We start from the raw sequence: 12945 nt of genomic DNA, 5'->3' as shown, positions 1-12945 counted from the left end.
ATTGTAGAGAATGGCCAAATTTGGAGTGTCTTGGGATTAAGGAAGGCTTCACAATGGCAGACAATTCTAAACTGGTTGTTGAAGATTGAGGAGGTATTCAGCAGGGGCAAAGAAAGAAGTACATTTTAGTAGGAGAGAATAAATTGATCATGGACATGGTATGACATGGTGTGTCTCTGTCATATTTGAGGACATAGAAGTAATTCAGTCTAATTGGAACATTTGAATATATGTAGGAATAAGTGGGGAGACAGAGACAGATAGGAATTATAGTCAGGAGTCAGATGTTTGTGTTTATATCTTGATAAAGAGATTTTATAGTCCTCTCTATATTAAAAGAAGTCATTGGAATATTTACAGCAGGGCATGGACCTTTTAGGTGGTTACTCAGAGGCAATGGAGTTGGTTGGCTAGTCATTTCTACTGCCTCTATTTAACCTTGGATTCGGTTCTTATGGCTGTCGGCAGTCCTATTTGCATCTTTAGCACAATGTTTTGTTCATTTTACTGACTCACCCTGTGCTCTAAAATTTCACCTCTGAAGTCTCCCAGGAGGATTCAGTGCAGATCTTCCTCACCTCTGTTTTAGGATCTCGATCAACACTAGAATAGGTGACCTTGATTTTTATATGCATACTTAACTCTGATTTCATTACTCCTGGAATATCATCATTCTGTGGCCTAGTGTGCACTCTGCATACAAAAGTACAGTGAGAATTTAAAAGTTTATTTCCAACTTTGATCACCCCTTCAGGACATAAGCTATTAAGAGCAATCCAGGATTTCTGATAAATAACATTAAACTGGTGTCTACATTTTTGGATGTAATTCGTAAAGTAGAAGGAAGCTTCTATTTATATAATCCTATATCAGAAATTCTGTTAATATACAATGTGTGAATCACAAAGGCAATGCTGTGTTTTGTCCTAATTAGGGAGAGGTAGAATCAGCATCATATTTGAAGTACTTTGAGACTGTTTCTATCTCAGTATTACTTTGAGGGTATTTCATTTTTCAAGCCCTATTAAAGTGTTGGAAGAATTCATAATTAAACTAACATCTTAGGTTTTGTCAGGATGGATATTGTTCTATAAACTTTTGTTTTTCTGTCTTATCACTTTAAAAACCAGAGAGGATAAAACTAAAACAGGAAAGAAAGCACCAATGTGGAGAGCAAAAGTATGTTGGTTAAAGAGTTTTAGCAGTTGACCAAGCCCTAAATAAATAAGTATTGAATGCACTTAGGAACAGAGCATGGAAGAAAATTTCCTTAAGGGTCAGACCCAGAAAAACACTGACTTGTGGTAAGAGAAATGGATGTCTTGTCAGTTACAATAAATAAATATCAAATGGAATGTGTTCAAATTCTAGGTTTTATCAGCTTGAGGAGTAAAATAAGGTCATTGGAATATTAATGCTAAACTGCCCTTTGAGCCCCTTTTTGAAAAGTAAGGATTCCACACCACTTCCCCTACCATTTTTCCTCCTTGGAAAATTGACAGTATTTTCTCTTCCAATCTCTTCTTTCTGCCTCTTCTGACAATGCCACATGCACAACACTGTTGTTCCTTCAAAAACTGCACCTCCTAAATGTCCCAAGAGAGAGTCTGTATTCCATGCTGGAGCAAACAGAATGCCCTCTGCCAAACTTGGTGTTTCAGAGTAGTACTGGGTATGTTTTGGGCCCCAGAGCATCCCTTATGAGAATGGTCCCTTTAGAGTTTAGCTTTCTTCTCTCTTCCTTGAGAGAATCAGTGAAGAGTGGAGAAAGAGAACATATCAATTCCTGCATTTTCCTCTTCCCCAGCTCTTCCTCGGGGTGACCTTGAACAAATAAAACAAAGCAACACAATCCCACTTTCCCTTTTGGACTTCATCAATGGTTTTCACTGGGAGGGTCTAGTGGATAGGGACTACTCGACTCAGTTTTCCAGCTGGTGGATCTTAGTGGAATATTAAGCATTTGATCACAGTCAACATTTCTGAGGGTCTTCCTCACTTAATACTATGGATCAAATTGGATTCTATTATGTTTGGGCCATGAGCTAGAACTTTATTTTTTCAGAACCTTATTCTATAAGGAGAAATAAAGCCTTCAGGGTATTATGTTGATCTCTTTTTAAATTTGAATTTTGAAAAGATTTAAAAATACAAAAGGAACAGAGACTCATGTAACTGACACTCAGCTTGTACCCCAAGGTATAACAAATATTATTTGGCAATATCTGATTCACATTATTATTTATTTCAAAAATAAGATACACCTGAGGCCTCCTTAAGACCTCTACCTAATTCCATGCCTCTCCTTCTGCTCTCAAAGGTAACCACTATAACTTAAGGTTACATACATCTTTTCAGAACATGTGTAATAAAAATGAGTATACGTTTAAATTATGCACAGTATTCTTGTGCATTTTAAAATTTCTCACAAATGACATATCTTTTTAGCTTTCTGTTCCCAGTAAACACTTAGACCTCAGGACTTTGATTTAATATACTGGCTATTTCCTGATTTACATCCTTAAGTTCATTTTGTCCCATCCATATATATAGTCTGTGAACCTGGGGTGCACAGATCACAGTGGTTCCCCCCTGATTTAGAAGGCTCAGAATAGGTCTGGGTTAGAGTCTGTTGAAAGAGCTCCCTTAAAGCATTTATTATCCTCAGGTTTAATGTAACTCTTGTTATTATTAACTCTTGGAATATTCAACCTAACAAAAAACAACTGTAACTCTAGAGACACAAAGACGTTCCTGTGCCCCCAGCGTACTCAGTCTCCTAATCAGTATCTCCTCAGAAGTCAGCATTTGGCTATGCCCTAGCTAATTTCACAACTCACTGACTGGCTCTGGAAAGCATCATTTTACTAGATTTTGACAAAGCATTTGCCAAAATGATATGTTCCCATTTTTCATTCCATCTATAGTAGAAGGTTTCCCTTTTTTCCACATGCTCAATAAGACGGATATTTTAAGTTTTAATTTGTTTGCTCATCCTCCAACAGGTATGAACTATCTCATTATTTACACTGTAATTTTTCCACTCATTAGTGAAGTCAAGCATCTTATGTATTTATCAATAATATGGGATTTCCTTGTCGTGAATTGCCTTTTCTAAACTTTTGTCTATTTTTCTATTTTTTCCTTATTGATTTGTAAGAGTATTTATCTTACATACATGGAGGAGTACCAGTCACTTATCAGTTATAAAAAAGGGGCAAAAATTTGTGCAGCTAAGTGCTACAGATACTATCATATACATCTGTAAAATTGTTGATGGTCATTATGGCAGCTTAGATATCAAATGGAATTAATATTATTTAGAATTTTGAGTTTAGGAAAGGAAAGGAATTTGTAATTTCCCTTAAGAAAGCTACTCATGTGAAAATGACACATACAAAAATGTTTTCATGCTTAAGGAGATCAGTTTCAATTATCTAGATTATTTAGAAATGTAAAACAGTTTATTCCCACCACAAGTGTATAGCTGAAATGGTCTTAGTTTACTGTGGTGGGTTTTAGAAATATATTTGCATTTGATTCATATTTGCAGCAATATTCTCAACGTCTTCCAAATTCCTTTCATATAAAAGCAGTTTAAAGGCCCAATTGAAAAATTCAAGTAGTATAGAGAACCATTCATAGCAATTTACTCACAGAAGGAAATTCACCCCTTGCCATGCTTTGGTTTTGATAATTTCTGTTGAAAGAGTGGTTACTCTGTTTTCCTCTTACCCTCCTTTTTTTTTTAAATAACATTTGACTTTTCCTAGTAGAAATACATTTTTTAAGGAATGTTTTATCTTGAATACTCTAACCCTGGAGAGTAAAGTAATTTAGCAGAGTTTCTCCCACTAGGGATTAGAATGGATGTTAAAGTATCCACAGACTTTGAAAATGAGTATAACGATGAATCAGGCCTGAAAATTCAGAAATGGAAATAGATGAATGACGTTTCTATTTTATTGTCCTTGTAAATAAAAATAATTGTGCTTTTGGCTTTCCTTTGCCATATGAATTGATTGTTACAAGATAACAGCTGAAAAAATTGAATTATAATTTTCGAGAATCAGTGAATCAGCAGCATTTTTTAAGTAGCCACTAAGTTTACTTTCCGCAAACTTCCAGTGTGTATGTAGTTGTCCTTATTTAAGGAAAGAGGTGCCCACGTTTTAAAATGTTAATATGTATCCTCTTGCACATCAACAAAGTTCTGGGAAAATGGAACAAAATCAAATTATCTTTGAGACCACTGGTCTCTTTTCATAGCCTTTCTGATGGAATATTCTGGGTGTTCCGTCTCCCCTCTTACACAGTCTTTTCACAAGCCTCCCTCCACAGCCATCTCCCCACCTCCAGTGTCTCAAGACCTGCATTCCAGACATAAGTGGAATGGACTGGATCATTTCATTTACATTTTACTATGAAACAACATAGATTAAAGTCTGCTATTCAACCAGCTATGACTTTAGCATTTAATGTTAGGTCCATATTTATTGAGGCTTTCTAAAGGCCAGATGTCATCCAGTGCATTTGTATGCGTTATTGCATTGAACCCCAAGGTAAGAGCTTACTATCATATTTTATATACAAAGAAACAGATTTAGAAGAGTTAAGAAAATGCGGCCAAGGTTTCACAGCTAGGAATTAGCAGAATTGGAACTCAACTCAGGATAACATGAAACCTGGACTCACATACACTATTCCACACTACCTTAGGCAGGTTTCAAAAACTTGCTCTGTTGCATACCATCGCCATTCAAGGAGTAACGGTTTGCTTTCCTTGCTGAAGGTAAGTGGCACAAAGATCACTAAATTGGATCCACTCCAAAATGGACAGGCAGGCACCCAGCTTCATTGAAATGTTGGGATACCCAGAGCCTGCCATCTTCCCTAAGGGCTGAAACAAGGGAGCATGAAAGAAAGATTGTCTAATCCACTGCTTTTCCCTTTGTTTAACACAGTGATGCCACGCTTTGCTGAACAAGTGGAGGTTGCCATTGAAGCCCTGAGTGCCAACGTCCCTCAACCATTTGAAGAGAATGAGTTCATCGATGCTTCTCGCCTGGTATACGACGGTGTTCGGGACATCAGAAAGGCTGTGCTGATGATCAGGGTATGTGAGGTCTCTGTAGCTCGGAGCTGAATGAAACTTCTAGTAGGGGCCCCAAATAATTTACTCTTTGTCTTTTTAATTATTTAGTTTAACTTGGTAAGCTGTTTAGCTCCTCATCTAGTCAGACAATGGGGACTTTTTACTTATAAAGGGATGAGTGATCCCAACAAGCCTAGATCAGCACTGAATATCCTGAAGGGTGATGTCCTGCCTACTTCTTACACACATTGTTGCCTAAATTTGATACCAACTTAGGGGTGCCCCTTCCATTCCCTATTGCTAACACTATTTCCCATTAGAATCAGAAAGCCATGCAATGGAAAGTAATGAAGATCACCCAGCTTAGTAGTATTAGTGATAATGATAATAATAATGATATTGATAATGACAATAAAGTGATACAGAGCTACCTTCTTCTTATAACAAATAATTAAGACATTATAATTAAGGCTAAATAATCTTTCAGCAAACCTCCCCTATCACCTACCCTACTATCTTCCCATCCTCAGTCTTTTGATGTCAGGTAGGTGTGAGCCTTCCAAACCATTGTCTAAGTAATTATATATAGACACACACTAGAAAACATAATACAGCAGATTTTAAAACTCATATAAGTGTTATTTGCAACTTGCTTTGTTCACCCAATTCTATCTCTATGAAGACACATAGCTTACCTCATCCCATTTAACCGCTGCACAATATTTCATCATGAGTTGAGACTATTTTTCCTCCTTGCCTTATCAATAATTTGGCACAGTAGGTTTCAAACACTTTTCTTAGCCACAGAACTCTTTCTTAGTAAACTTAAATACATGTTCAAAAGCATAATTGATGACACAGATATATTTGTGGGTATTAGGATTGAGGCAGAGAAGATGCGTCTGTGGTGCTAATCTTAAAAGCCTGCTGTCCATTGGAAATATAATGTGAGGCACATTTGTAATTTTTCATTTCTTAGTAGATGTGTCAATAAAGCAAAAAGAAACAGATGAACTGATTTTAATAACATATTTTATTTACTCAAAGGTATCCAAAACTAGCTTTTCAACATGTGGCACTGGCCACATTTTAAGTGTTTGATAGCTCCATGTAGATTGTGGCCACCATTTTGGTTGAGGCAGCCCTAGACTGTGTCTCCATCTTCAGCCTCCATAGCTGTCTCTGAGGCTGCTCAGTGAAACCATGAGTTAACTGCTGAGCGCATCTTGAAACACTTTCTCTCAGGGTGATCACTGAGCCTCTAAACCGACATTCCCTTAAACACAGTAACAATCAATTTATTTTCTGTGTGTGGTCCCTCAATACTTGAAGAAGTATCTGTGATTTATTGTTCTCTCTCTATAATACACACCTACACATTGCATAAGTTGTATCAGACAATACTAGTTATACGTAACAATGTGGAGTTCAACTTTGGACTTTGGAGACTGTCAAATATATTTCCTGTTCTTCTAACTTCCTGCATTTTAGATCTGTCAAACTCTTACCATCTTTCAAGACCTAGCTCAAATCTTCTTTCCCTAAATTTTCTCCCTTGAAAATACTGACCCTATTCTTTAGCTACCTATAACTCTTTCTGCTTGTGATCATAATCGTTACACTATTTCTTTTAATGTCTATTACCTTCTTTAGACTGAAAGTTTGGAAAGCAAAGACTGTATTTTTTATTTTCCCTTCACTGTGTTGCATTGTCTGGCACAGTGCTTAATACTGTGTGTGTTGGGGGAAAGAAAAAGAGATAACTATGCAGATGGGAAACTGACAGAGAGAAAAGGTATGAGAACTGGAGGAGAAGTAAAGGAAGGATAGTCAGTGTTTTAAGCCTGTAACAAATTATATCATTTTTCCCATTATATACTAACTTGTGAAATAAAGTAATAGACCATGAGAGTTATGTTTTCAAAGCATTTGGCACTAAATTCGACTGTAATTCTCAAGACATATTCCCTCTTTTGCCATTTTTCTGCTTTGTTAGCCATCACATTTTTGTGACAACCATTCATCTGGGAGGCTGAGGAAGTTTATAGCCATCATTCATTCATGAGCTGTAATAAACCATAATTTTAGATAAAAATGCCATATCTTTTTTTTTTTTTTTTTTTTTTTGCTGTACGCGGGCCTCTCACCGTTGTGGCCTCTCCCGTTGCGGAGCACAGGCTCCGGACGCGCAGGCTCAGCGGCCATGGCTCACGGGCCCAGCCGCTCCGCGGCATGTGGGATCCTCCCGGACCGGGGCACGAACCCGTGTCCCCTGCATCGGCAGGCGGACTCTCAACCACTGCGCCACCAGGGAAGCCCAAAAATGCCATATCTTTGTTACATGAAGTGTCATTCCTCCATCTTGACATTTTAAATGATTTGATCAGATGGATTTCACACCACTTAAAACTTAGGAAGGGAGAAATGTACAGTATGTACAAATTGTTATTTTAAAAATCATTCTCCATTCAGCACCGGAATGGCTTTATTTTGTGCTTAAATTCTTGGTTTGCTTTCTGTGTATGATGGTTAGGTCTACTTAAAAAGAAAATCATTACACTAAGTCAGGAAGAAAGACAGTAAGACAAGTAGAGCTCTTTCTCAGCAAACCTGGCCATGCCTCCTTCCTCTCAAAGTATTGATTATGCTTTGGAAAAATAAGAATTTTTTTCCCAAAAATAAATGCAGAAAGGACCTTGAAAGGTCAAATTCTCCATCACCTTGCCTCTCAGCAATCAATACATATTTAATGGTGACGTTAGTATGTAGGCACTCCAGGCCAGCTCCAGGCAACCCTCTGAAGCATACAAAGCTTGTCCTTCCTGTATTCCAAACGCACCTTTCAGGTTCCTACTTCTCTTTGGGAGCAGGTCAACTCTCCCTCTGTTCCATAAAACAGTTTTTTGTTTGCTTCTTGCCAAGGCTTGTCTTTGGTGATCTATCAGCTACATAGGAGTTTTCTGATTACCCTAATATGGTAGTTTAAAAAATGGATAGACAAATCTGGCACACCAACATATATTTGATTCTCATTATTTGCAGTAGTTATATTCAGTGAACCCTGAATTAAAGAATACTGAAACACTGCTTCTAGGGGGAATTCAGGGTTAGGTTCCTGTGAGCCTCTGGTCACAATTTCATCAACTGCTCAATATATTAGATTGTTTTTGTTTAAAGACACTTTATTTAATATATATTGTTGATACATGAACATTGAACTCATGGCCAACCACACTATAACTCACACCTGAAGGAAGCTTATCTAACCAATGCATTTTCTCTGGAAGGTGCATCACAACCTTCTTGCACTTAGGAATGCTAAACAGCATCTCAGCACGTACACTTGAAAACCATTTTAAGCAGGGAAATAACAAAAAGCACAAAAATGCAAAAATGTGGCACTAAATAGACTGCAAAAAGGATACTTGTTTACAGTACAAGAGCTGAAATAAGAAAGCAGAACATTGTGCTGTATGACCTCAGCTGGAAATTTGCACGTTGGGTGACTCAAAGTTTTTGCCACATTGCACACACACGCTTGTGAATAACTACAAAAGTATTGATTTAGGGATTATGAGAAACTTTGGTGAGTAGGCAAATTCACTAACAAAGAATCTGCAAATAAGGAGGAACAAATGTATATTTAAGACACAAGGAGTTAAACATTTCATATTGGAAATTAAAGTAGCATAGAAGGTGGTAATATCTTGGTGTCAGAATATCTGTATTCAACAAAACAGTAGTTGCTTCTCATAGAATGACCATGACAAAAAATGATATCTGTACATTGAACTTTTGTAATTGGAACCCATTAATTTGGTTGCATATGAAACTTTTGAAAGCAAGGAAGAGAAACAATAGGGCTTAGGACAGGGTTCAGATAAGATTCTATAGCTTAACTTCACACCTCCCAAAATGGCCATGAAGATGCCCTGGAGCATTGCAAGATATTTTAAAATGTCAAGGGAAACACATAAACATCTCTCAGATACTGTGTGACATAGTAGCTGAAGGTGGCTCACAGTTTAAATATTAGGTTGGTACATTCCTTTTGATCATATATTGATCCTATCATGTATTTGTGATGCAGGGTTTCTGGTGGTTGCTGTGATAAAAAACAAGCTCAATGGATGTTCAACTGTATTCCAAGGTTTGAGAAGTAATGCAGTATGCAACAGGCACTAAATTGTTAGGGCCAATCAACTTAATCCATTTTTATGATCTAACTGCTTAAGAAGCAGAACCATTAGTTTTCTTTTGTTTCTTAGACTAGAGACACCATGAAAAAATTACTGAGACAATGTTTGAAGCAATAAAGTTTGGGAACCTATGGCTTAACTATTTTGGGGTGGTTGACATGCTAATTTCCTTCTCTATGCCTCAGTTTCCTTATCTGTAAATGGGACAAATATTACTGCAGCTATAAAGTACTAGTATAGACCTGGCCTTAGTATGTTCCCAAGAAATATTTCCCTTCCTCAAACTTCTGGATGAAATTTATCTTCATACAATCAATTAATGAGATAGAATTTGTTAAATTAGTCAGCAATATTATCAAAATTGCAAAGATTGGAGTCAGAATATTTGTCATAGCTAGAAAATAAAGCGTTGAAGAGACTTTAGAAACAACTTATGTGACAAAACTGATTTACCTATAATAGATTGCTGTTATCAACATGGTCCCATAACATTCCTAGTTTTGTTTTCTTAACTCAATTAAAAATAATTTAGTATGATTTTTTAAAATTTTTGGTAATTGGATCTTAGTCATTCATTCATTTAATGACTTAATTCTTTTACTGAATTCTTACTAGATGTCCTATTGTTGGAAGTGCCCTGAATACAGAGGTGAACAAAATAACAAAGGTTCCAGTCCTCAAAGAATTTATATTCCTTTGGTGGGAGACAGAGAACAAACAAGTAGATATAACATACTAGTTAATGTGAAAACCAAGGCAGTATAAAGGGGAGAGAGCACAGGATGGGAGTGGGTTTTATGAAGGGTGGCCACTGGGTGACATTTGGAAAGATACTTGGAGAAGGAGGAGGAAACAAGCCATAAGAGTATTAGGGGGCTTCCCTGGTGGTGCAGTGGTTGAGAGTCCACCTGCTGATGCAGGGGACACGGGTTCGTGCCCCGGTCCGGGAAGATCGCACGTGCTGTGGAGCGGCTGGGCCCGTGAGCCATGGCCGCTGAGCCTGCGCGTCCGGAGCCTGTGCTCCACAACGGGAGAGGCCACAACAGTGAGAGGCCCTTGTACCGCAAAAAAAAAAAAAAAAAAGAGTATTAGGGGAAGTGTGTTCCAGGCAGAGAGAATGGCACATGTGGCCTAAGAACCCTATTGAATCAGAGATGGGAGCCATTGAAGTTTTCTGAGCAGGACAATAACATGATCTGAGTTAGAGCTTAAGTGGAACATCCTGGTTATACTGGTGAGAATAGGAAGTGTGGTGTAAGGGCAGAAAAAAGGAGCTAAGTTAGGAAGCCTCCTGAATAATACAGAATAGAGATGCCAGTGGCCAATCAGTCCTGATGAGGCAGATTTTGTTCTATATTGGCTTTAGGAAATCTTTAATTCTGCTTTCTAACTTCCAATCCATTCCAGTGATTGGAGATCTGTTGGGAAATCCTTCTTCATGCATCCCCCAAGCTCTCCTGTTGCAGTTGCCAAATTGTGTCATCTTTTTGCTCCCAATGAAACACATTTACATTTGAGCTGTTCATTTAAATTGTCCTTACTACATTTTTCACATGTCCTGGTGAAATGACTGTAAATTATTCGGCTTTTTCTCATTTTGCTTCTTTACAGAAGCTGTTGTAGAGAAGATTGAGCATTTGATTGGGAAACTGAGGCAGGTAGATTGATCTTGTATTGCAGCTGACATGTGGTGTGACCCTGGAAAAGTCACATGATATACTTGGGCTTCTGTAATATGCACACATTAATCGGATAGAATTATCTTAAAAGGGAGATATTTTACAGGCCAAATACTTTATTAGTAGAACCATGGAACCAAGGGTAGGTCAAAGTGGTTCTTTATTTTTATAAAAAGGCCTTCCCTGAGAGCACATAAGGACAGAATTGAGAGGTTTGACCTTCACTCTCCAGCCTCCAGTCCAGTGAATTGCATATTTTTTCTATTCCTTTTACCCTATGACACTATCTAATGATACAAGTCTAATTATCTCCAGCCCATTTGCAGGCCATCAATATTTTTCCATGTCTCCTTTAATTTGTGGAGGTCCTTGACCAGTCAGAAATTAACACTCAAAATGAATAAGTTAAAAAAAAAATAACAGCATGGATAGGAGACACAATTACATGAAATTAGGAAACTTCACATGCACAGAACTATGTGTATGGGTGGCTTGGATGGGTTTGCTGCACGGTTTAGGCACAAGAAAATATTTTAATCTCATCCATTTGTCTGGTGGTATTTGTGATGGTTAAAAGCACTGGAACCCTCGACTTGCTAGGTGTGGTGCCTTGGAAAATTTACGTAACAGCTCTGAACCTGTTTGTACATCTATAAAACGGGGATTAAATTTATTTCATTAGGTCATTGTAAGTATTAAATCCTTTAGCTGAATGCCTGACCCATAGTGCTTAGTAAAAAATGATTGCTATGATGATGATGATGATTGTAGCTATTGTTTACTAGGTGTATATTTTATTATTAAGCATAATAATGATCACTATCACTTATTATTTTAGTTTACTTTTATTGTTTACCAGGCATTTTCATATATATTTGATCCTAGAATCCTGTGAGGCAGGCAGGGCAAGTAGCAGTTATTATCTCCATTTTATGAGTGAGGAGGTAGAAAAGCTCTAAGTAGCTTGTGAAAGACACACAGCCTATCAGTGGCAGAGTTAGGCCCCAAATGTTCAGGTCCCCTGGGTCCATATCCAGGTTATTTTTTTTTCATTTTTATTTTATTGTTTTTAAAATTTTTATGGGAGTATAGTTGATTTACAATGTTGTGTTAGTTTCAGGTATACAGCAAAGTGAATCAGTTATATATATAAAAAAATGAAATAATGCCATTTTTTCATTTTTAAATTGTATTTTGGCTCCTGAGCTGTAGCCGCTTGAATACAAGCTCATCATTATGAGCCTTATGCTGCCAGGTTGCATTTGCCATTGACTCATCTACTGAATGTGCAAATCACTGCAATGTTTGGACACAGTACTATAGGTACTGTCATTTTCTCCTTTTTTCTGTTGAGTGAGGTTTTCCATTTTATTTTTCTCTGTCCTTTTCAAAAACTAATGATGAAAAGTGTCTACAATCTTGTCATCTCATCTGTCAGCAGAATTTACCAACTTGCTGTAACTGTTCCTCGACACACTCCAGAAGAGTGAGAAATGAACAGAGATTCTTGTCTCTGTCCACAATGAAACCACTACCAGTTATGTGAACCAGGGTTTGCCCACCCCACCCATGCCTGAGTTAATAAAACATGGGAACAAAACCTCTTTCTTTAAATATTCCTATGAAAGAATATTGAACATTTGTAGATGACTGAGTAAATATTAATAAGGTTGATGTGAGAGAGAAGGAAAACAAGAGGGATATGCTAAAGCTCGGAAAATTACTAAGCATAATGTGATATTGGCACCAAGGACCCCATTTTATGCCTGTCTGACCAATCTCAAGACTTCATCAATAACCACACCTGGTTAATTACACTGAGGTAGCCAAAGAAACCAGCAAAATTAATTAAAATATGCCCTTTTAGATGGGGAATGGGCAACTGCATCATCAGTGTTGCCTGTGATCTGTTCCTTCCTTTTGAAAGACAGAGCCCTGGGAGGTGGTGCTCCTATGTACCAGGAGGCAGGTT

The 12945-nt window shown here is 37.5% G+C and overlaps 1 protein-coding gene across 6 annotated transcripts in view; it reads left to right on the top strand.

Moving 5' to 3' along the window:
- CTNNA2 (catenin alpha 2) overlaps positions 1-12945 on the top strand; it is a 1197048-nt gene that overhangs the window by 1110607 nt on the left and 73496 nt on the right. For all 6 annotated transcript variants that reach the window (XM_027129221.1, XM_027129219.1, XM_027129216.1 and 3 more), the window contains one exon: positions 4965-5116. In XM_027129221.1, the coding sequence (XP_026985022.1) occupies positions 4965-5116 (152 nt within the window). The remainder of the gene's footprint in view (positions 1-4964; positions 5117-12945) is intronic.

The sequence above is a fragment of the Aethalodelphis obliquidens genome, unplaced genomic scaffold (assembly GCF_003676395.1).
Source record: "Aethalodelphis obliquidens isolate GAN/ISIS:26980383/991018 unplaced genomic scaffold, ASM367639v1 scaffold35, whole genome shotgun sequence".
NCBI lineage: Eukaryota > Metazoa > Chordata > Mammalia > Artiodactyla > Delphinidae > Aethalodelphis > Aethalodelphis obliquidens.
Note: the sequence above shows the minus strand (reverse complement) of the source record. Positions and strands in the feature narration are given on the sequence as shown.